The 23101-nt window shown below is 41.4% G+C and overlaps 3 protein-coding genes across 3 annotated transcripts in view; 2 read left to right on the top strand and 1 right to left on the bottom strand.

Moving 5' to 3' along the window:
* AGK (acylglycerol kinase) overlaps window positions 1–3092 on the top strand; it is a 92600-nt gene extending 89508 nt beyond the window's left edge. Inside the window, exons 15-16 of the mRNA XM_043965806.1 lie at window positions 394–478; window positions 2703–3092. Of these exons, the coding sequence (XP_043821741.1) occupies window positions 394–478; window positions 2703–2840 (223 nt within the window). The 3' untranslated portion in view covers window positions 2841–3092. The remainder of the gene's footprint in view (window positions 1–393; window positions 479–2702) is intronic.
* Window positions 3093–5328: 2236 nt separating this feature from the next.
* The window catches only part of DENND11 (DENN domain containing 11), a 58490-nt gene continuing 40717 nt past the window's right edge, over window positions 5329–23101 (bottom strand). Inside the window, exons 4-9 of the mRNA XM_043965805.1 lie at window positions 20743–20896; window positions 17604–17742; window positions 15477–15608; window positions 13349–13499; window positions 12474–12542; window positions 5329–10001 (exon numbers count right to left, since the gene is read on the bottom strand). Of these exons, the coding sequence (XP_043821740.1) occupies window positions 9806–10001; window positions 12474–12542; window positions 13349–13499; window positions 15477–15608; window positions 17604–17742; window positions 20743–20896 (841 nt within the window). The 3' untranslated portion in view covers window positions 5329–9805. The remainder of the gene's footprint in view (window positions 10002–12473; window positions 12543–13348; window positions 13500–15476; window positions 15609–17603; window positions 17743–20742; window positions 20897–23101) is intronic.
* On the top strand, window positions 16664–16985 carry LOC122727887 (cytochrome c oxidase subunit 7C, mitochondrial-like). Its single transcript, XM_043965807.1, has one exon. The coding sequence runs from the start codon at window positions 16664–16666 to the stop codon at window positions 16853–16855; it is 192 nt and encodes a 63-aa protein (XP_043821742.1). The 3' UTR covers window positions 16856–16985.

Below are 23101 nucleotides of genomic sequence, written 5' to 3'. Positions count from 1 at the left end.
TGTTTTATTGCTTTTTATTTTTCATAACACATCTTCATTCCCATTTAGTTGATGAATTTCCTTTTAGATTCTTTTAAGAGCTCAGTACGTGAACAGGGTCAGGTACCACTTTGAGTTAAAGAACTAATCCTTGGTGTGGTGTTTTCTCATGTAGGCTTTGGTAACACATTCTGTCTCTAAGTCTCCAGAACTGAGTGAGAGTTTGTGTCTGAAACAGACAGTGGTCACTATAGGCCCTCTTTAGCTGCCAGTTAGGTTTGAGAATTTTCTATCCTTGGCATCTGTATGCTTAGGCCTTAGTTCTACCTCGAATGTACTCCTTCATTGCATTGTAAATTCCTAAATACAGTTACTTCGGTCAGTTTCTAAGCTTGCTTTTTCCTACTTCAACAGAAGTCAGAAGATGAGAGACCCTCACGTGTGTCCTGAAGGCTCTGAGTCCCTCCAAGCCAGCCGGTGTACGTTGCTTCTTCCTGAGGTAAGAGTTTAGGGGTAGCAGGCTCGCATTATCTGTCTTTTAATTCTTCTGAGGCAACATGGCATCATGGAATCAGCACTAGATTGGAACTGGCAGACCTGGATTCCAATTCCAGCTCGGACATTTAGTAGCTATATCAGAAAGGCCAGCCTCCGCCCCCTCCCCCCAAATATCTTCATCCATTAGATGTAATAGTGTGTGTGTGCTCCTTCCTTCACAGCGTTGTTGTGGTTGTTAAGAAAAGCATTCTGTCAAACACAGGCTCTCGTTCTTATTGCTCCTTGGGATGGGGGTGTTTTCAGAGATCCTAGATTCCAACATGGAAAGTCCTTCTCTCTGCCTTAGAAAGTACAAGGAAGGGGCAGCTAGGTGGCGCAGTTGATAGAGCACCGGCCCTGGAGTCGGGAGTACCTGGGTTCAAATCCGGCCTCAGACACTTAACACTTACTAACTGTGTGACCCTGGGCAAGTCACTTAATCTCAATTGCCTCACTTAAAAAGAAAAAAAAAGTACAAGGAAAAGTCACTTCCAAGGTCAGGGTTTGACATGGGCTTCCTGGGGAATTCTTATTTCTTAAACTAAGTTTTCTTGATCTTTCCTTCCAACAGATGATGAGAATTTAAAATGCTATCTCCAGTAAAAATCTGACTAGTAAGTGAAGATGTCCCTTTTACCAAGTGGCATGTTAAAAGCAGTTACTTGCGGTCACATATATACTTCCATTATAATTCTCCATTGGAAACAACAAAATATATCTCTATCATTATCTCTTGGAAGCCTTCTAGTTCATCCATTTCCTAGCCCACTTCTGGTTAGGACTTGCCTCAAGATCTGAAACCACGTTTCTACTGCTAAATTTGCTCACATGCAAAAACAGCTTTCATCTGTATTCTGTGTGGTTTCACTCAAACCAGTCCTTACAACATGACACTTGAACTCATGTGTGCCTTCTTTATCCTATACAAATTGTCCATGTTCTCCCTTCAGGTGCCCATCCGACATGCTGAGGGCCTTCCTGGATGCCAATGGAATTCAGCCCTCCTGGCATGGAATTTTTGTTGTTGTCATTTTTCAGTTGTATCTAACTCTTTGTGACCCTATTTGGGGTTTTCTTGTTAGAGATACTGGAATGATTGGCCATTCCTTCTCCACTTCATTTTACAAATGAGGAAACTGAGGCAAGCACTAGCTTGCCCAGAATCACCCAGCTAGTAAGTGTCTGTGGCCAGATCTGAACTCAGGGAGATATCTTCTGACTCCAAGCCTATTGTAGCATCTAGCTGCCCCATGACATGATTAGCCCATTTCCTTTTCCAGTCATAGTTTTATCTAATGATTATTAATTATGCTGCTATTCCTGCATGATTTTTCATTGCTAATTAGTGGCAGTTTACTGAACCTATCATCTGCGTTTCCCTTGCCTGAGTCTGAATTTTAATTCTTAGGAGGCAACTAAGCTTCCATACCTGGCCACGTAGCATCACACGTAACAATGTTGACAAGATGAGCCCGTGTTTCTGGAAGAAGCTTAGGATCATTAGAAGCACTACTCAGTGTCCCAAAGGAATTACTCCCTCCCTCCCTCCCTCCCCTGATTTATCCTGCTCAGTTCTGAGTAGAGTTCACTTTCCAGCCCCAGTGATTGTTCACTATGCATGCTGATGGAATAGAGGTATAGACTGACCATCCAACTGGACCTCGTGATTTTTACAAGTCATCCTCATCTACTTAGTTTTCCTATATGAATATACAAATTTTTTTGAATAATAATTGATCTAATTTAGGAAGATCTACAGTGACTTGATGCACTTGGCATAATGTCATCTGCAAAAAGGAATCGTATCAATGGGGAATCCCTCTTCCATCTGTACTCTACACTGGCCATCCCCCATGATGGTGACAAATAGATGCATCTCTCCATATTTTATGCCTTACTTGATATTAATAATCAAAGGGTTATTGAACAAAGTTTACCAATGTTGTGACATCTCTTGTGAAATCTTGTGTGATTTTGACACATGCAGCAGTGCCAACAGCTAATGGAAATAGTTTTGGTTGGAGTTGCCTCTGTTTCAGGTCATATTCTCCTGTTAGGATGTGTTCAAGGTGTTGAGGTGCATTCTTCTTCATATGGCTTTGGAACACAGTTGTGCTGCCGGCCATTGTTTCAGTCTAGTACTGTGGCTCTTGAGTTCTCTGCTCTAGGATTCCTCTTTTCTACAGGGAGCAGGTGGGTCCTTCAGCATTGACAGCGAGGAGTATGAAGCCATGCGTGTGGAGGTGACGCTGCTGCCCAAGAAGCTCCAGTTCTTCTGTGACCCACGACAGAGGGAGAAGATGCTCCAGGTGCCTGTGCAGTGACCATGGACAAGGGGACAGAAGTCAGCTCTTCTCGAGGAGAGGTGGGGGGGGCCCTGGATGGAGATCAGACTGTGCTCTGCTACTGCACCTGGGGCAAGAGGTGGGACCACACTCTGAATAGCAGCAGCCTGTTAACGTGGGGGCTTCTTCCTGTGAAAAGTGCCCCTCTGTCACGTGGAGTATCCCAGAATGTTGTTTACCACCTGTCATGTAGCCAGCTTCTATTAAAGTATGCTTCAGTTTTTGTCTCAACAGTCTACCTTCTTGGATGTTGGTTTCCCATGTTGTATTTCCTGACTTACAAAGTGTTTCTTACACTTCCAAACAGCACATGTTGAACTGGAAAAAAGATGGGGTCATCTATTACCCCCAACCCCCAAAGTGCTCTTCTGATGTGTCAGCATGACAAGGTAATAACCCTTTTTTCTCAAGGCAGTGCCAATGGATGAGAGCTTAGTGAGGTCCTACCCAGCTGGAAAGGGTTGAGTATGGGCTTAGTAGCACACTCCGATTCTCCTCTCGGCTCAGTCTGGCCATCTGAGCTCAAAGGCTCATCCCCAGCTTGGCTGCAGGGGATAGTAACCTCATTTCACCTACAGTAGTGCTTAGTCATAGAGGGGTTTTTACTTCGTGGAAGTATCCACACGGATAAAATTATAGCTCCTTCATATATCAAAGCCACTCACTCCCTGTCACCCTTTAGGGTGGTTCTCTTCCTGGAGGCTTTTTCTGTCCCTGGTACCTCTTGAGGAGATGCCCTTGTTTGCAAGCCTTTGTTTTTCATTTCTCTCTTGACTTGGCCCTGCCTTAACAGAAAGCACATAAATAGTGGCTTCTCCCTTAAGTTGGAAAATGACATTTGATGCACCTGATTTTGGACCTTTAAATGAAGGAAAAACAAGTCCTTAAGTAGAGTTGGCTCTGAGCAGAATTTCTTCTCACCCCATCACCCCCTGGGGAAAAAACCATTACCCACCCCCACCCCCCGCCAAGCTACCTAACTTGTGCTTAATGTATGTTTCTGTTATTTCACTTGTGCTTTCTATTTTCTCAAGTAACTTATATTTATAATGCTCTAAGCTTTTCAAAAATACTTCCCTTACAACAACATTATAAGATAAGTTATGGGTAAATATTACCCTCATTTTTCAGATAAAGAATGGTTCCGTGTAAAGTTAAACAACTTGCTCACGGTCATACATCTGGTATTTTGAACCCACATCTCTTCACGCCTTATGACTCTAGCCCTGTGTTCTTTATATTAGACTAGAATGCCTAATTTTAAAAGGGTTCAGATACATTTAAAGACAGCCTATCTATCACTCCTCTTCCCCTCAGCCCCTGCCCAGGGAGAAATGATCATGATTGTAAAAACAGTAATTTCTAATTGCTGAGAGAAGGCTCCCCAAAATGTGGAGTCAGACTAGGATTCATATTCTGCCTGTTTGATGGTAGCTTCTGAACTGTGGACTAGTAATTAATTGAGCTTTTATTGCCTCAGTTTGCTCATCTGTAAAATGAGAAATACTTGTACTACCTGCCTTATAGGGGCATTTTGAGGACCAGCTGATAAACATATATAAAACATTGTATAAATATAAAGAACTATTTAAATGTTGATGATTTCCTCCCTTTTTGCAACATATAGTGTATTTTCTACAACAGCCTACTCTCTACAAGAGAGCCTATAAATAGTAAAACCCAATATTTTACTCCCTCCATGTTTTGACATCTGTGTCCTATTGTATTTTTATTTCATTAAATATTTTCCATTTACATTTTTATCTAGTGCAGCACATTTGATACCTCTGCTGCAGACAAACTTCAATACAAGGGTTCTTAACTTTTTGTGCAATGGATTCCTTTGGTAGGCTAGGGATGTAATACTGTGGTTTCTTGCCTGTATTTATAACTGAAAGACTCTCAATTTCAATTATAGTGAAACTATGGATGTTAATGTTTTATACCCCATCCGAGTTCACTAACTCCTAAAATCTATCTGTGGTTTGTGCACCCCAGATTAAGAATCCATAAAATAAATTATGGAGAAGATCCTGACAGGCATCGACAAAGGGAGTCTCTTGTACCAATGAAGTCATAGTTTCAGTACCTACCCCCTAATATTTTCCACAAAAATATTTGTGGAATAGATGTTTGGTCTTAATTGCATCCCTTACTCCTGGAGATGGAACATTCAACTGAAGTGGAATAATGAATCTTTCTCTTCAAGATGAACTTTTAAATTTATCCTTTCTCCTCCTTGAGCTCCCAAAAATGACTGCTGTTCCAAAGGTAATGGTGTATCCCCAGGAGCAGCATTCTTTCAAGGCATCAATACCCAGGGATAAACGACATTGCAGCCCTGACACGTTCTGTGCCCCAACAAGGGCCTAGGCAGAGGCAAACCCCTCACCACCAACCACAATGTGCTGCAGTCAAAGGGAGTGGAACATAACTACGGCCACAGAATGATTTACAAACCCATGTGTTCATGTTAAAATGTGAACTTTTAATTGTAAAAACTATTTTCCTTAACTAAGGTCATATCAACCTCTGTAGACCACTTGGCTGAGATCTGTACAGGTATGATATAAACTATACAGCAACCGTTTGTACAACAGAACAAATTCAAGTGCCATTTTTGTCATATCATTAGGGTTAACCCTAGCCTTCCTTGGGCCTTTGGAATTGCCACAGCTAAGAGTTAGTAGGGTTTGCAAGCACTATCACTGGAGTAGTATTCACCCTATTGATTTTAGGGTTTCATTTGCAGTAGGTCAAGACTCTTCAGAAAAGGGGATTTTGGAGCAAGAAGGGGGAAATCAAGTTATTGTTATTGCTAACATTGGTTAAAGAACCATGACATTAATAGATGTGCTTTCCACCCTTACGATGTTTAGGAGGCTGCACTGGTCATATGGCAAGAGGAATCAAATTATATTCAGCTCCACCAGTTCTGTTTTTTCTTAAATTTAACAGGTACTTCTAGGATGACCAAAGATTGACCTGAATGAAGTGAATAAATCCAATCTTACTGCAGTTTGGTGCTTTTTTTTCTTTTCTTTAACATTTCTTCTCCTCCCCCTCAACTCCCTTCCATCAAAACAAAGGTCTGATATCTTTCTTTTTTAGTATTGGAAACAGTTTATTAACAGAGGCTGGTTGATCAGGAATATGTAGCTTTACTGCTTTCCAAGAAAACAGATTTCTTTTGCAGTTGGTGTAACTAGTGTGTCGTCTTCTTCAGGTAATAACCGAACCTTATTTCCTGAGAAGAGACTATTCATATTTGATGACAACTCCTATTCCCCTGCTAAGATATTTAAGTTATACACCTGTGGCTTCTTAGGGCAGGTTTCCTTAATATAACGAAATTGCCTTCTTCCAGCACTGTAGTTTTGAAATCCCTTAAATATTTAGTCACTTACTGATAGAAAAATAACTTTCCCTTTCCTGTAAGGAAAAAAAAAAAGATCAGTTTGCAGGATTTTCTAACAATACTCAGTGTTCTTCTATAGCTCTTTAGAGCACAGACCTGTTAGTAATCAAGATAAGTTTTCTAATCATATCTTTTAAGGACATGCTGAATGGCACAGATGCCACTTCCTTTCAACTTTCTGTCCCTCTCCTCCATTCCTGTATCTGACCATCGGGTGAAACTGTGGTAGCATTGATTTTTTAATAAGAAAGTGTCCTTTGGTCATCACAAAGGATGATGGGGCACTACAAAGGTAAGGGGCTGTTCTGCAGACACTGGTCAGGACAGGAAATGGGGAGGCTGTAGCCTTTACCACCCAAACCAAGGGATTCTTGGTCCCATCAGCCAAGTGCAAAGACAGATCCTGGCGATAAGACACCTACTTATGACCTACATCCTTGGGGGTCCCCCCCCTGCCCGTTTTTTGCTCTTTCTGCTATAGAGCATCAGACCTTGGCAGGGGACATTGACTCTTCATACCCCATAGTCCTTACAGCCATGATCTAGGCCTGTTGGGATTGGCACAGACTTCTGGGATCTGTGAACCATGCCCAGAGTAAAAGTTCTTCCCCTTCCTTGGCTGGGGAGTACCACTGCCATTAAAGGGTCAATCTAGTTTTTGTTCTTCACAGCATGTTCCCCCAAAAGACTCCTCTGAAGGTGAATAACTTCATACTTCTAACGATTTTAAAGGATTTTCTAGTTTGCTCAAGAAATAAGCATCTTCAATTCCTACAGCCTCTGTTAAAAAGAACAAGAATATGGTAAGGTTTTAAATTTATCTTTATCCTCTGCTGCTCAGGCTGAAATGTGTTTGATTAATAGTTGTTTTGGTATGGGAATTTTCACGCTATATGTATTTTATATGTTTTGGTCTCAAATTTTGCTTTATTTTAACATAGGGGAGAAGGTAATTTACCTGTGCAGACATTTCACAGATTCTACCTAGGCAAATCCCTCCTGTTCCTTTTAATCTCTAGTCTTCCAAAATAGAAATGAACACGTTTGTGATGCTTTGATGGCTAGGAGAGCAAAATGTTTTCTTTTTCAAGTTGGTGACCATTTACTAATGCTCAGTAGTGTACAAAGCCTGTGGTCCAGTAATGCAAACAAGGATGGTGATCACCGTACTAGGAAGAAAGGATACTTCAAGTATAACTAGACCAGAAAGCTCATGTCCGACAGATTTGAATCCCGTCTCTTGCCATACAGTGATGAGTACTACCATTATCTGTCTAGTGCGCTCTCTCTCTCTCTCCCTCTGCAAAATGAGCTGAACTTTAAAGCAAGAAGACATTTGGAGTGCACAGAATGGCTTGTGCTGCTTAATGTCTCTTAAGTAGGTCTGACATCCTATGTATCTAGGTGAGTGCCTTTCTATCATGAAGTGCAGGCCCTTGCTTTCCAATCTGTTCTAAGGGGTTTGATGGTGATAATTAAAGCCTTACCTGCTGGCATAAGGCAAAATTAGTGGATAATGACTGAAGGGGTTGGTTATACCTTAGAGGTTGAATATATACATATATATATATATCCCTGAAGGTCTTTTTAAGCCCTAGATCCTGTGAGTGTGTGGGCATTTTAAAGACCCTAGAATAATAGAAGGGGAAAAAAGGCCCAGAATATTACAAAGAGGAAGTTACAGATATTTTTTTCTTTATAAATACTTGTATCACTGGAATGCTAGCCACTGCCCACAGCAAAAAAGAAATTAGGTCTATTGTCTATACTTGAAAGTCCATACTTGGTTATTTATGTATCTACTCAAAAAAAGTTATACCCTGAATGTGGAAAATGTGTTTGTATTACCATCAAGTTTATCTGTATTTCACAGTACTTAAATTTCACACCCTAAAAGCCAGGCTCAGCAAACATTTCTAAAGAAAGGAGAAGGCCTCCTCAGATTTGATGGTAAAAAATATAATTCACTATTTCCTCATTATTCTTCCCAGCTATGGCAATTGATCTGGGAGATCATGGTCAGGATCACATATATCCATGTTAAAAATAACATAGCAAGAGAAAGAAAAGGGAGAAAGCACTTCCCACCAACAGCCTAGTCTGTGAGACTGGAACTGAGACCCAGCAGAAAGAGCAGTTCCTGCACCACCACTTCCATGGGCCTAGATTGTGAAAGGTCTCACTGTAGCTCAGAGGAGCAGGCTGCCGACTGCAGCCGACTCACAATTCCCCTCTTCTTCCCCCAAGTTAACAGGAGGGCAGTCACTCACCACTTAGCACATGGCTGTGAAAGACATCCAGACAGGAAGCTCTGTGGGAACTGGGATACATCTGCAACTCACGGTCAGTGGTTTCTTGACCACTACATCCTGAGAGAAGGCACTGTTGAGATTCCTTCCTAGCTAGGAAGGGAATAAATTAAGCTTCTCTGTCCCCAGCTTCAGTGACTAGAATCAGGAATGCCTTAAATGGCCCTTCATACTAAAGATAAATAAAATAGTACCTTTGAAAGAGATCACATCCATTTCCTTCGCTTTGTTCGATGTAATTCTCGACCAGGCGAGCTAATCAGCCCAGATACTCACTAGATTCCGTCACAGAAGGTCTGCTCTAATCCTCTGAAGAGTTTAACCTTCCTTTTAGTCTTATACCACTTTTCTATGCTGTAAAATAAACCCTGCCCTTTAAAGCCAGCTACAGAGAGCCCTCGGCAGAAATTAAATAGAGGCAAAATCTTTGACAAGAGGAATGGAAGTCAACTCCTGCCCCCATCCAAGCTATATAGAATGGAGGGAATGGACTGTAGTAGTCCTGGAAAGGTTTCAAGACCTCATTCAACTCTTGCAAGTTTCCTATGCCATTCATACCAATTTACAGTAGTACTTAGATTGAGAAGCATAGTTGTGTCCTGCCCTACTGTCGATGCCATCACAAGTGTGTTTGCTTCATTTACTTGAAGCAACTGCCACCAAACAGGAAATCATGATGAGATCAAAGGATGAAAATCCTAAAATGGATCCAGGAGTTTGGAGAGAATATCTGGTCCCTTGCCTTCAGGTATGACGTATTTAGATCATACTGGATAGATGGTTGTCTTCTCTTGAACACTGCCAATTAGAGAAATTCTACAATCTTCCTGAAGTCCATTCCAGTGTTTTCGAGAAGTGGGCTTCCAATAACCTGTCCTGGTAACAGATTTTTCACTTGATCTCATCCCTGAGTCACTCTAGAAGATCTCCTTAAGAAATCATCTTTCTCTCTCACTTCCCAAGGTCAGACCAGGCCCCAAGACCTGGGCTTTGGGGTGAAAGTTCTATCAAAGCCAGAATACAAAATCAAAGTTATTCAATTTGAGGGACAGGGGAGGGAAAAAAGGAAAATGTAAAAGTTACATTTGTTGAAAAGTATAAATAATATTCTTTCATATAAACTTTTTAAATAAAAATGATAATCTTTGGGAACCAGTGGGGTGAACTCCGGGGATGCTTCTCTTCACATGAGGGAGTCATTTCTTCACCAACCCTCTCTATGGGCAGCAGGGATTATCAATGACTAACATCACATCAATGCCATATGCTTCCAGCAGGTCTATAAGGAAGTTTCGGTCCCCTTGGGGGTCCAGGCCCATGCCCCGGGCATGCTCTGCTGTCAGGGTCTTGTCCTGGCTTGCGGAGACTTCCAGCAAAGTCTGGAATATCCTGTTGTTCTGCTCCAGGAAAAACCTGCAATGCCCAAGTTATAGCATGAGAAATGGCAGCTAGGTGGCACAGTGGATAAAGCATCGGCCCTGGATTCAGGAAGACCCGAGTTCAAATCCAGCCTCGGATACTTGACACTTACTAGCTGTGTGACCCTGGGCAAGTCACTTAACCCTCATTTCCCACCCCACTCCAAAAAAGAGAAATGGAATAAAGTTCACCCAAATAATTACTAGAAAACCCAAATGTGAAAAAAAATCATTGAATATTTCTGTTTTCAAGGTATTTTAAAGCATTCACTTTTTTAAAGGCAAAGGCTTTTTTAAGGGGGGCTGGAGGTGAGGGGAAAGAACCAATTACTTTTGCCTAGCAAGAAAGATTTAAACTGAAAATGGAGGAAGAAAACTTCACATAGATCATCAGTGTGAGAATTGGAATGGCACCCCCTGCTGGGAAAGAGATTGCAGGGAAGCTCTGCCATGAGGAGAAAGCATGTGATTTAGAAACCATGTGGCTTTAGCGTCCAGAAGTTACATCTGTAGAACCACCTGTGGGACTTGTCAATCAGAGCTACCAGCCAATTAGCTTGGAGGGGTGTGTGGGTGTGCACAGGTGGATGTGCACTCACGTGTGTGGATGGCCCTGTTTCCTATTGGCTTCTGGGAGGAGGAAGGAGCGAGCAAGATCTTTTTCACCCAGGACCTCAGCTTGGCTGGAACAGAGATGCTGGCTCCCTTAGATAGATAGATGAAGGAATCTTGGCCTCTTTCTCTCTGATCACTAGATTCTAATGCACCTTAATAAAATGCTTAAAAGTCTAAACTTTTGCTAAAGCTTCTAAGTTAGGCAACCACTCATTAGATTTTAGACATCACAGCTAGAATTTTAACCCCTTACATCAGCTAAGCCAAATTGGAAGAAGGTAACAGACGTGACAGAAGATGAATAGTCATGGAAAGGTGCAAGAACTCGGAGTCAGGTGTCTAGAAAGGGATAGTAATAATCCTCTAAGGAGGGAAAATGCATTGTTAAAAAAAACTGCTTCCTTCAAAAATCAGCTTAAGGCTGTCTTCCTGAAATTCACTCATCCCTCTATTGTTAGTATACTCTCCTGCCTACACCAACCTTGTTGTTTACCTTATTTTTCTATATATAAGGTACCCCAATACAAATTCCTAACCATTTTTTATACTGCTGATTCCTCTATAAATCTGATGAAGTCTATGAAGTTCCTTGCCTACATTCATAACTGAAGGAAATGCTAAATTTCATTTAGTGAAAATTAATGCAGTTAGTATAATGTTTTCCCTTTCAGGTTGATAGACACCTCCACTTTGAAGGAAAAACTTGTGTTTTTGTTTGGTTTCTTTGCCTTTATAATTCTAGCATAATGCCTTGTACACAGGGATAGACCTGTTATTTCCTTGGTATGGTTTGTTTGTGTTGTGTTTTGTTTTGGGTGAGGCAATTGGGGTTAAGTGATTTGCCCAGGGTCACACAGCTAGTAAGTGTCAAGTGTCTGAGGCCACATTTGAACTCAGAGCACCGGCCCTGGATTCAGGAGGACCTATCTACTGCGCCACATAGCTGCCCCTATTTCCTTGGTATGGGAAATACCAGGTTAGGAAACTCCCCTATCAATGCAGATTGGAACTTTCCTTGCAATTTCTAATCTTAAGCAAATTGCCTAGGCCACTGAGAGGTTCAATGAATTGCCCAGGATAGTATGTGTCACAGGCCAGACTTGATTCCAACTCTAACCGCTAAAGCATGCTGCCTTATACAGATCAGGTGTTTGATAAAAAAAAGTGTACTGAATTGCCTGACAGAATCAGTGAAGGTCATGAAAGGTCTTAGCAGCTTAAAATGAATCTTATAAAATGTTTTTAATACAATTGAAATTAGTAAGCTGACATTTAATTGGTATAAATGCACAAATACAGCATGAGAGTATTGTAAAGACAACCAAAAGAGACTGATCTTTGGTTTAATAGCTTAGTGTCTAAAATTCTGAAAATGATCATCTTGGTGGCATAGCTAGAAAACTGTAGCTAGAGCTGGTTGCTATAGGCCAAAAGCCTAGAATAAATAGAAACTTAGAAACAATCTGTTTGAAAGAATGCCTGTTGACAAGAGCAGCCGCTAATGGCTTGGCTTAAGGTTGGAATCACTAATCTTATTTTGATTGGAACTCTGCCCACAATTCTACTAAATTGCCTATCTTTTGGTTCCATGCTACCATTACAAAAATATTTATAGCTTTTTTTTTTAATGGTAATTGGAAACCAAGGAAATATTATCAATCAGGAAATGGCTAAACAAATTACAGCATATGAATGTAGTGGAATAACAAAATGACAAAAGGGATGGATTCAGAGAAACCTAGGAAGACTTCTATGAACTGATGCAGAACAGAGGGGAATCAGGAGAACAATTTATACTATTAACCTACACTGGAAAAGGAATATTCCTAACTCCTGAAAGGGGCCAACTTACAAAACAAAGAGGTCTTCTTCACATGGGTTGCAGTCCTCCCCAACCTCCTGGGAGTACAACAGCATCTGCCTGTTTTAAAAGAAGAATGTAGTCAAGTATTTGCACAAGGACCATAAACTGCCTGAGAATCACAGGATGTCCTGCAGTCAGCTGGGTGGTTTTAGTTGGCTTCCTGAGCAATTCAAGGGGCAGGCCCAACTGTGTGAAACTGGATGAGTAAAGAAGGGGAAAGAACTACCAGCCACAACACTGGCCTTTCACTTCTCTTCAGACCGTTTCACTTTGCCAGGGGTCATGCTAATACACCTCTTCTACTTAGGCACTCTGAGTGTGGAAGCATGTAAAGTAGATTAACAAGATTAAGCCATTGGGCCCTCCTCGAACTGGGTGAAAAAAAGGGGACAGCATTACAGAAGAAGCTTGACTTACTGAGTAGGAGCTTTTTCCTTTACTTCCCTTCATCTAAGTATTGCACAGCTAGTTCTGAATGAGCAGAAAAGTTCCCAGAGGGGGCTAGGACAGAAAACCTTTTTGTTTCCTGTTGATAAAGGGAAGGGCCATCCCTTCTCCCATTGGTGAATTCCTCTTGGAGTCTCCATTCCCCTCTAGGTTCCTAACCTTCTGGACTTTAAAACCATGCCCCTTTCCTTTACTTCCCAATCTTTTCCATTCCATTTTCTGTTTTTATCTCCAGTGCTAAGGAAAGTGCCTGACACATGATAGGGCTCAGTGTTTCTTCTAGAGTGAGAATTACAAACAGTCCTGAACTGAACAGCAGGACAGGTGAACAATGAGATCTCCATTTCCCCTGTCCCTTCTCCGATCCAAAGCAGGTTGCTCACATCCAGCTACTCACACCTGCACCTCCCTATTACCTCTGCTCGTTCAGTCTCCGGTATTTTTCTTTATCAGCACTATTGAGCTTCAGCAGTGGCTGCAGGTGTGCGTGGTGTGTCTTCACATTCTGGTTGTCCACATAAACATCATACAAATCATGCTTCTCTTCAAAAATCTTCTCTGTTGTACCTGTAGAAGCCAAGATCAAGAATCAGGAAACCAGAGGTTAGTTTCAACAGATTTCCTTAACGTTCTTCTAAGTCATCCAGGAATAAGGAGGAAACAACACTTGATCAAATGACATAATGGTACATGGTAGGCACTTAGTAAATGCTTGTTCCCTCTCCCCACCCGAGAAGATTGACTCCCTATTCTTCTTCCAGAGCCTGTCAATAAACATTTTTTAAGAGCCTACTATGTGCTGTGGACTGGGGATATAAAAAGAGGCCAAAGACACCTCCTACCCTCCTCAAGGAGCTTGCACTCCAAGGTGGGAAGACACAAGCAAACAAATGTACACAAAGCAAGCTATACACAGGATACGTAGTTAATTGTTAACATAGGGAAGTCTTCCTGTAGAAGGTGGAATTGTAGTTCAAATTTAAAGAAAGTTGGGAAATCAGCAGTTGCAGAGGAGGGAAAATTAGAGGGCCAGAGGAAAATGCCCTCAGGCCAAAAACTGGAGCATCTTTGAATGCCAAATAGAGAATGTTTTATTTGATCCTGTAGGCTACTGGAATTCACTAGACTGTGAGTGGGGGGAGGGTGTGTGAGCACATTAGTAAAATAACTTGAGTGACTGAATAGAACATGGATTGAAGTGGGGAGAGACTTGAGGCAGGCAGACAAACCAGTCGGCTATTAAGATAATCAAAGCTTGAGATGAAGAGGGCCACTAGAGTGATGGCAGTGTCAGAAGAAAGCAGAAGGCATATTCAAAAGAAGTTGCAAAGGTGAAATCAACAGGCCTTGACAACAGCTTGGATTGGGGAGGAGAGGGGGGTGTTGAGAGAGAGTGAGGGGTCCAGGATCACAACTAGGTTTCAAACCTGAAGAACTAGTAGAACCATGTTGCTCTCTATAGTGATAGGGAAGATAGTAGCAGGGAAGGGTTTTGGGAAAGATAAAGATTTCTGTTTAGGGCATAATGAGTTTTAAGATACCCAGTTTGAAAAGTGTGAAAGGCAGTTAAAGATATTCTATCAAAGGTCAGCAGAGATATGGGAGATAGAAGGAATGGTCAGATACATTGGGAAACCAGGAGAGAGTAATCAGCAGTGTCAGTGGCCACAGAAAGGTCAAGGAGAATGAGGATTGAGAAAAGGCCATTAGATCACCTAGAGATAATTTTTAGTAATTTTGGAGAGAGCAGTTTGGGTGGAATGTTGCTCAGAAGCCAGATTACCAGGGATTTAGAAGAGAGTAAGGGGAAAGAAAGAGGAGGAACCTATTGTAGCTACACTGTGCAGAAGAGATGGGGAGAACAAAAGTGGGGATGGAACAAGTGAGTTCTTTCAAGATGGGGGACACACAGACATGTTTGTAGGGAGTAGAAAATGAGCCAGTCGATAGGGAGAGATGTGAAAGAAGCAAAATGATAGAGGGGGCAGTCTGTTGGAGTAGATCACATCACTTGAGCAAGTAAAGGAGTTAGCTTTGGTAAGGAGAGAAATCACTTCATCACATAAAATGGGTGAAGGGGAAGAATGGGGATGGAGGCATATAAATGATATGAGATGAGGAAGAGGGAACTCATGGCCTCGGATTTTTTTCTGTAAAAATATGAGGGAGGCTCTCAGCTGAGAGTGGGGGAAGGGGAGGCATGTGGAGAAAAAAGATTTGGAAGAGATGCTCTGGACAGTGAGTTGGTAAGGGAGGTATAGAGCAGGATTGCTTAGCAGCAGTGAGGACCCAATGGAGGTTACATAACACAGATCTATAGTGGGCCCAGTTCTCTCTACATCAGATTGGGCTGTCAGGAGGAGGTTATCTTGCCTCGTGCTGACACAGGTGCAAGTGATGGTGTTGGAAGATACCTGGAAGATGCCCTAGCAGCTTTTGCTTAGGAGACATTGTGCCCCAAGGGGGTGAAAGTCTGCCTTCACCTCCAGGCATAAAGGAAAGAGAAGAGCGACTGAGAATGAAGGGGAACGGGGCCATACTCACAAGCCACATAAGACACTTCTATCTCCAGGCTCTCGATATCTGCCACGTTCACATAAAAAAAGGGTTTGGATTCAGGAATTGTGCCTCCTATGCCCGGCAGAGAGACATTGGCCAAGCAGCAGCAGCAGTACACTGCGGACAAGCAGGAGAGAGAAGTGTGGTTTAGAAGGGAGGGCCACCAGTGATCCTACTCAATGCTCTGGTACTTTTAGCTGTGGGACCAGACAAAAGCATCCTCGGGCCTTCCTCTCTGGAGGTCACTGAAAAGGTCTCAAATCCAAAATAAGGCTGAATGAGATCAGGGTTAAGTATGACCATTATTCTAAAAATATAAAATGCAGCATTTCCACAGATGTCATATTAGCCAGGAGGCAGGAAAAGCAAGTTTAATTCTGATACTTATTCTTCTCCTTAGCTTCCCTTTATCTCTTTCAGTTACTTATAATAGGCCTACTTTAAAATTTTTTCTTTGTTTTTAAAAATTAAAATAGTCCTACCTGTAAAAGTTCTTCTCTGGGGGCAGCTAGATGGCGCAGTGGATAAAGCACTGGCCCTGGATTCAGGAGTACCTGAGTTCAAATCTGGCCTCAGACACTTGACACTTACTAGCTGTGTGACCCTGGGCAAGTCACTTAACCCCAATTGCCTCACTTAAAAAAAAAAAAGTTCTTTGATAATGGTTTCAAACTGGTATGACTAAAACTTCAATAAATGGTGTTATCCACACGATGGGATATGTTGAGACTGTGGAATATTACATCTGATTTCAAAATAGGGAAACTGAGTCAAGAAATCTGAGGATCTAAGAGCTGAAAAGAACTTTAGAGGCCACTGAATACAACCTTCTCCTTTTACAAGTGATGTATCTGTGGCCCAAGTTCACATAATATCCTATTTCCTCATATAAAGAGGTAAGGTAGCATCTTAGCATTCCACAATGCCAACTGTGACAAACAGGCAACTAGGTAGTGTAGTGGATGGAGTCCTAGGCTTGGAGTCAGGAAGACTTGAATTCAAATTCTGCCCAGTTACAATCATTTGTCTCTCTCACACTGCATCCTTCCTCCATTAAATTAAAAAACTTAAGGAAGAAGCAAGGTCAGTAGGGAAAAAAACAACTCGGCAGCCATCTCTTCCTCTTCTGTTGCGACCTCCTCTATGGTCGTCGCAGAGCCCTCGGCAGCGCCATGTTTGGGCAGAGCTTGCGCAGGTTCTCCACCTCCTTGGTTCGCAGGAGCCACTATGAAGAGGGCCCCGGGAAGAACCTGCCCTTTTCAATAGAAAACAAATGGCAGTTGCTGGTAATGGTAACTGTGTACTTTGGATCTGGATTTGCTGCACCTTTCTATATATTAAGACATCAGATGCTTAAGAAATAAGATTCTCCTACACAGGAATCAGATTTAAAGAACAAGAACCACCTGTAAAAGCAGTTCAGAAGAATGGAGTAAGCAAGCTATTTACCATAATAGATGTCTTTATAAATAAACCTATTAAATGAAAAAAAAACAAACTGAAAAGAAAACCCTTAAAACATGCATAGTCTAGTGAATAAATACACATACTGACCACATTAAAAAAAAAATGCACGCCTCAAGTTTGTGCGTGTGAAGTCCATCAAATCTCTCTTCCTATCTCAGACACTAGCATTGTGACTCCTAGGTAAGTTGATTAACTTCTCTGGGCCTGTTTCTTATAGATAAAATGAGGAGGTTGGACTCAATGATCTCTAATGTCCCTTCCAACTCTAAATCTTAGGAATAGTCTCAGACCTCATCTGTAAAGTGAGGAGAGTGGATTCCTCTGAGGTTCCTTTCAGCTCTGTATTCAGCCTATGCCCATCATATGATCGACAATATCTCACCAAAAGTAATTCCCTTTGCAGGATGCACTACCACATAGCTTCTTGAAGCTCCCAGTAGAGCTCTGTGGCCCCCCCTGCTTGCCCACCTTATTGTTTAGTATTAACATCGCTCAAAATTATCATCACCAACAAGAAGCTTAGAAGCTACTCAGTTCCTTCCTTCATCTGGTCCTATCTAGCAATAGCCATGGAGTTTCTTACACTTGGTCCTAGTAAAAACACTCAGATCCTGGCACTTATCCCTTGCCTTGGGTGTCACTTACCTCTGTAGCAAACAACTCCCACGGGTGGAGGAGAGAATATCAAAATGCGTTTTCGAAGCAAAGCAAACTTCCAAAGGATTAGGATTTGCTCCCCAAAGAACTTAATAAACTGAGACATACAGCCAGCTGGATGTGTGATCTGGAAAGGATAAAGACATGGACAGCATGGGTGAAAATGCCACAAGGAAGACTCGACACAAGCAGGTACAAGTCCAAGGAACAAACTCGAGAAGTGCCCTATTGTATGTGTCTCTAGGCTTATTCTTCGTTGGTTTTTCTTGTGTTGCCATCACTTCAACTGTCAATAGTTTCTTGATGACTCTTAAAACGACATCTCCACATTTCTGTTTGCAGACATATCTACTTAAATCAGGGATCCTTAATCTTTGTCATGGACCCCTATGACCATTTGATGAAGCCTATGCATTTCTCAAAATACTGTTTTAAATATATAAAATACATATCATTACAAAAGAAACCAATTGTACTGAAACACAGCTATCAAAATATTTTCCCCATCTAAGGATAGAAAGGGTAGATTGGGTTCGGAATGTGAAAGGCTTTATAACTCATACTTAAGGAATTTGGCTTGTATCTTTTAATGGGGCATCACTGAAAAATTTTCACAGAAGAGTGACATAACAGCATTGTTTTAGGAAGATTAACTTATGTCTAGGATCGATTTGGGTGGTTATAGTGGAGGCAGGGTAGCTGAGGCTCTTGCTGTAGTATAGGTGAGGGATGATGCTAATGGGAATATGAGAATGGAAAGGAAGAAGACAACAGGTTTTGGAATGATTTGATATCCAGGGAGTTGGAGAAAGGAATAAAAATAATGAAATATTAAAATAATTTTAAAATTAAAAGATAAATTACCGGAAGAAATTTTAAAGATTATTTTCAGGTTTTAAACCTGGTTGATTGAAAGAAATGGTGGTATCATGAACAGAGAGTAAAGCTGGGCCAGGGAAACAATTTGGGATGAGAAAGAGTTTGGTTTTGGATATGTTTAGTTTTACAACAATGGAACATCTATGTCAGGGGTTTTTAACCTGGGGTCTATAGGGATCTATGAATTATAAAGCTTTTCACATTCTGAACATAATCTACCCTTATCTCCTATGTCTCACTAATCTCTGTCTCACAAATCTGTCTACCCAGTGAGCCTCTGAACATACTTTGTATTTCTCCACCTGCATGACTTTTTTCCTCAGGATGCCCTCTCCCCCTCTCTAAATCAAAATTGTTCCGTCATGGCAAATTTTTGCCCAGCAAGAATACTTTACCACCAAAGCTCTTTATTTCTTCTGTATGCCTGTAGACTGACTGTTTGATCCTCCTTTGATATGGAGAGAATGGATGTATAAACATATAACATCTTTTTTGTACTTTGTCAAATGTTTTGCTTAAATGTTACTTTAAAAACATTTTGGGCTCTTGTATTAAAAAGCTTTTCATATGAGTGGAGATATTTTATGGCTCGAAGCTCCATGTATATGCCAGAGCAACAAATATTTTGTGTGAAAGTTGGTAAGAGGGAAAAATCTATATACATTTCATTTGACACTAGCTAAGGCACTGATCATTCAACTTTGAACAGTGAGGAAGCTGCAGTTATTAAAACCAGTGAGAAACTGTCACTGAAAACAGGGTTTCACACAAAACGGGATATGGAGGGAGAAGCAGAGGCCTAGAGAGAACAGAGAAGTCAGAAGACCACTCTTAGGGCACCAGGGAGGTTGCTTTCCCTTGGACTAGTGGCAGACAGGTACTTTTGTCTTTCACTAGAGAGAACAACAAAGGGCCTGAAGTCCTGAAGAAGGAAAGCCAGAAATGCCTCTAGGGAAGGCCTTTTGAATTCAAGAAAGATTCATAATGTATTAAAAAGAAAAGTTCAGGGGCAGCTAAGTGTCGCAGTGGATAGAGCCCTGGAGTCAGGAGGACCCGAGTTCAAATCAGGCCTCAGACACTTAACACTTACTAGCTGTGTGACCCTGAGCAAGTCACTTAACCCCAATTGCCTCACTTAAAAAAAAAAAAAGTTCTGCTTAAGCCTGTGTAGAATCACCATTAAATGAAGGAGTAATTATGAAAAAGTTAAGTATTAGCAAGCAAAGGGCCTAATTGTATCTAGGTCGTGTTTTATTTTAAAAACGTGTTCTTTAGGACAGGTATTTCTTATTTAATGTGAATGCATCACTGTTTTAATAAAAGTCTCTCTGTATTTAAGGATAAGTGAGGATGCACATTTGGGTTTCGGTTACCACCCTTTATGAGGAATTTGGCCAAGAGGAACATGAGATCATAATCAAGGCATCACTACTCATATGCTGTCAACATATTCTAAGTTCTCTAAGAAGAAACTACTCCAGTTCTGAGCTTGCATACTTAATGTAAACAAAACCAAAGAAATATCAGTGATTGTTCAGCAACTAACTAAAGGAAGTTAACTAACTTAAGACCACCTTCAAGTCATGTCAATCAATGGACTTGAATGCTACCAGCCAGTTAGCTTGGAGCAGTGTGTAGGGACCACCTCTCTCTTCTCTTCTGGACGGCTGGGAGCCTCCACTCTCATAGGCATAGGAACTTCCTCTTTTGGCCTTAGACTTGTAGGTTAAGGCAACTTTTTCTTTTCTCTCTCCTGTAGATCCTAGCTAGGCTTTCCTATCTTTCAGAGCTATACGTTCTCTCTTTACTAATATCTAATATACTTTAATAAATGCTTAATGCCCCAAAACTGGTTCTAAAGGTACTAATTTATAAGTACAACTCTATTAGGAACCCCAGCTAAATTGACTACACTTGGGATAGGGATAGGCGACCACACATTAAATCTTAAACTCCACATTATGCTGTCTATAATGACTCTGGACAAGTCAAGTTAACCTCCCCGGTCCTCAAGTTTCCTCATCTGTAAAATGAAGAGCTCCAACCCTAAATGGTCTGAGAACCCTGTCAAATCTAGATCTATGAATCTGATTGCTGCGACAAAAATAAAAGCCAGTCATTTACAAAATTTACCCATTTTAGAGATAAAACTTCAGCAGGGACACAATGGAAAAACTAACAATTGCTGGAGCCAAGGCACTTCTCCCACCCTCCAAAGTTGCCGAGAAGGTGATTGAGCCTCACTCACCTTCATCTCTGGGTACATATATCGATGGATGGAGGGCAGCCAGTGAACAGGGTGCACAGAGTTGGGTTTTCCTTGACCAGCATGAAGCACACCTTTCTTGTCTTCATAAAATGCAGCCAGATGAGAGTAATGCCCTGGCATCTCCAGCTGGTGTCTGTACAACATACACGTACACAGTGAGGACAGCTTGGAGAATTGAGATGTCCTGCCCTTGTACTTGTTAATGGAACACCAGTGTTTGCCTCTAATACCTAGGATAGTTAAGATTTGCCACTTATGAGTAAAAACTCCAGTTTCTAAAAATGAGCCTCCTTTTATATTCTCACCTGAGTTTTGGTTAGGTTGATTGCTTTTGAGAAGTCCCATCAATACAAAACTGCTTCACAACCTGACTTTATTAACAGGATTGATTCTCAGTAACCAAGCAGCTGGTTATGTCGCACTGCTCATCTACTCCATAGGTGATTTTTAACCCTTTCTAATACAGCTTTTAGTGCAGAGGTCCTTAACCTTTTTTCATATCATGGACCCCACCCCCAACAGCCTGGTCAAAAGAATGCTTTAAAAAAAAAAAAAAGAATGCTTTTAAATGCATAAAATAATTAGGATTGCATTTACATTGAAATGCATGTATCAAAATGTTTTTAACACAAATTTGTGACAATAATACATCTAACAACTATAGTAATCTTAAAGTAGTCATGAGCACAATTCTATTTGGAAATATATACAACAGCTATAATGTAATATGTAACAAAGGAAGGAACACGTATTTATTGAGCTCCTGTATGCCAGGCACATATTAGCTTATTTGAGCAACACAATCACCCTGTGAGGTAATGCTATCTCCCCCCTCCCCCCTGTCTTACTGGTGAAGAAACTAAGACAGACACAGGTCAAATGACTTCATCCAGGGCAGGCCACCTAGCTAGGAAGTGTCTGAGGCTAGACTGAACTTAGGTCTTCCTAACTTCTGGCCTGATGCTCTACCCACTTCACCACCTACCCTGCCTACATTCATAATGGAAGGAAACGCTAAGTGAGAGAAAATAAAAATGCATTTTCTTCCCCTCCAAGATTACTGATCCCTCCCTGAAAGTCTTTGGGCCCCAGTTTAAGAAGCCTTGTTTAAGTGGTAGAATTCACCTCCTCCTGCCCCACTAAGCCTTGGGTAGCTAAAAATGTGAAAAACTAACTTTGAATTCTATACCGAACCACATACATCAGAACAGGGAAGATTTGGAACAGGGTTTTCACCCTGGAGTCAGGAGGACCCGAGTTCAAATCCGGCCCCAGACACTTAACATTTCCTAGCCGTGTGGCCCTGGGCGAGTCGTATGTTTAAAGAAAAGCTGCCTTAAGGCACTTGATGGTTGTTTCAGATGCCAGCTGACTGATTTCAGTGAGGAATAAAAGGTGAAAGAGGGAGTGGGAAGAGGAAAAAAAAAGAGGGAGTAGTAAGGAAAAGGAGAGGAGGGACAATGGGATGGGGAGGAAGGAGAAGAAAAGGAGCAGACAATGAATTGATGTGCCCAGCGTATTGAAACTTACAACTAGACCAGGGCTGAAAATCCTAGTTGGACTTACTAGCTTATAGAGTTATCTGGGCAACTAACTCAATGTAGAAGGGATACTGACAAGGTCACCAAGATGGTGAAGAGACTTAAACCATCATGCCTTAGGGGGCCAGTTAAAGGAAGTGAGGGTGTTCCTGAGAGTAGGGGTTTATGAAGGTAATAATGTGGTCAATTAATGCTGTCTTCATATATTTCGAGAACTGTAACAAGGAAAAATCAGACTTGTTCTGCTTGGCTTTGAAGGGCAAAACCAGAACCAAAGGATGGAAATTATAGAAAGACAGAAGTTAGATTGGTTCAATATGAGGAAAGATTTCCTAACAATTAAAATTGTCCCAAAATGGAATGCTAGAAGAGGGATGGGGATGGGGATGCTGAAGGTCTTCAAGAAGATTTATGTGGTCCTTTGTCCAGTATCTTGTAGAGAGAATTCATGCTTTGTGTGTGATTAGACAACGACTTCTAAGGTCCCTTCCAATTCTGTGATTTTAATATTCTGCCAAGTTCCAAAGCCCTGAAGCAAAGCCAAGTGACACTGGAAGATAAATGTGGCTTTAAAGTATGAACAAATAAGTGATTCTTCAAGATAAGTACACAGATAAAGATGAATAGACTGAGAGGGCTGAGACATCACTATGTCTACAATTCACTTTCAAGAGTAGTGACCGTAGGGGCAGCTAGGTGGCACAGTGGATAGAGCACCGGCCTTGGATTCAGGAGGACCCAAGTTCAAATCCAGCTTCAGACACTTGACGCTTACTAGCTGTGTGACCCTGGGCAAG

This window comes from Dromiciops gliroides, chromosome 5 (genome assembly GCF_019393635.1).
Source record: "Dromiciops gliroides isolate mDroGli1 chromosome 5, mDroGli1.pri, whole genome shotgun sequence".
NCBI lineage: Eukaryota > Metazoa > Chordata > Mammalia > Microbiotheria > Microbiotheriidae > Dromiciops > Dromiciops gliroides.
The sequence above is the reverse complement of the archived record's forward strand: the minus strand, read 5'-3'. Positions and strand labels throughout refer to the sequence as shown.

Coding starts and splice junctions, on each gene's coding strand:
- LOC122727887 (XM_043965807.1), top strand. CDS start 16,664: ATGTTTGGGCAGAGCTTGCGCAGGTTCTCCACCTCCTTGGTTCGCAGG.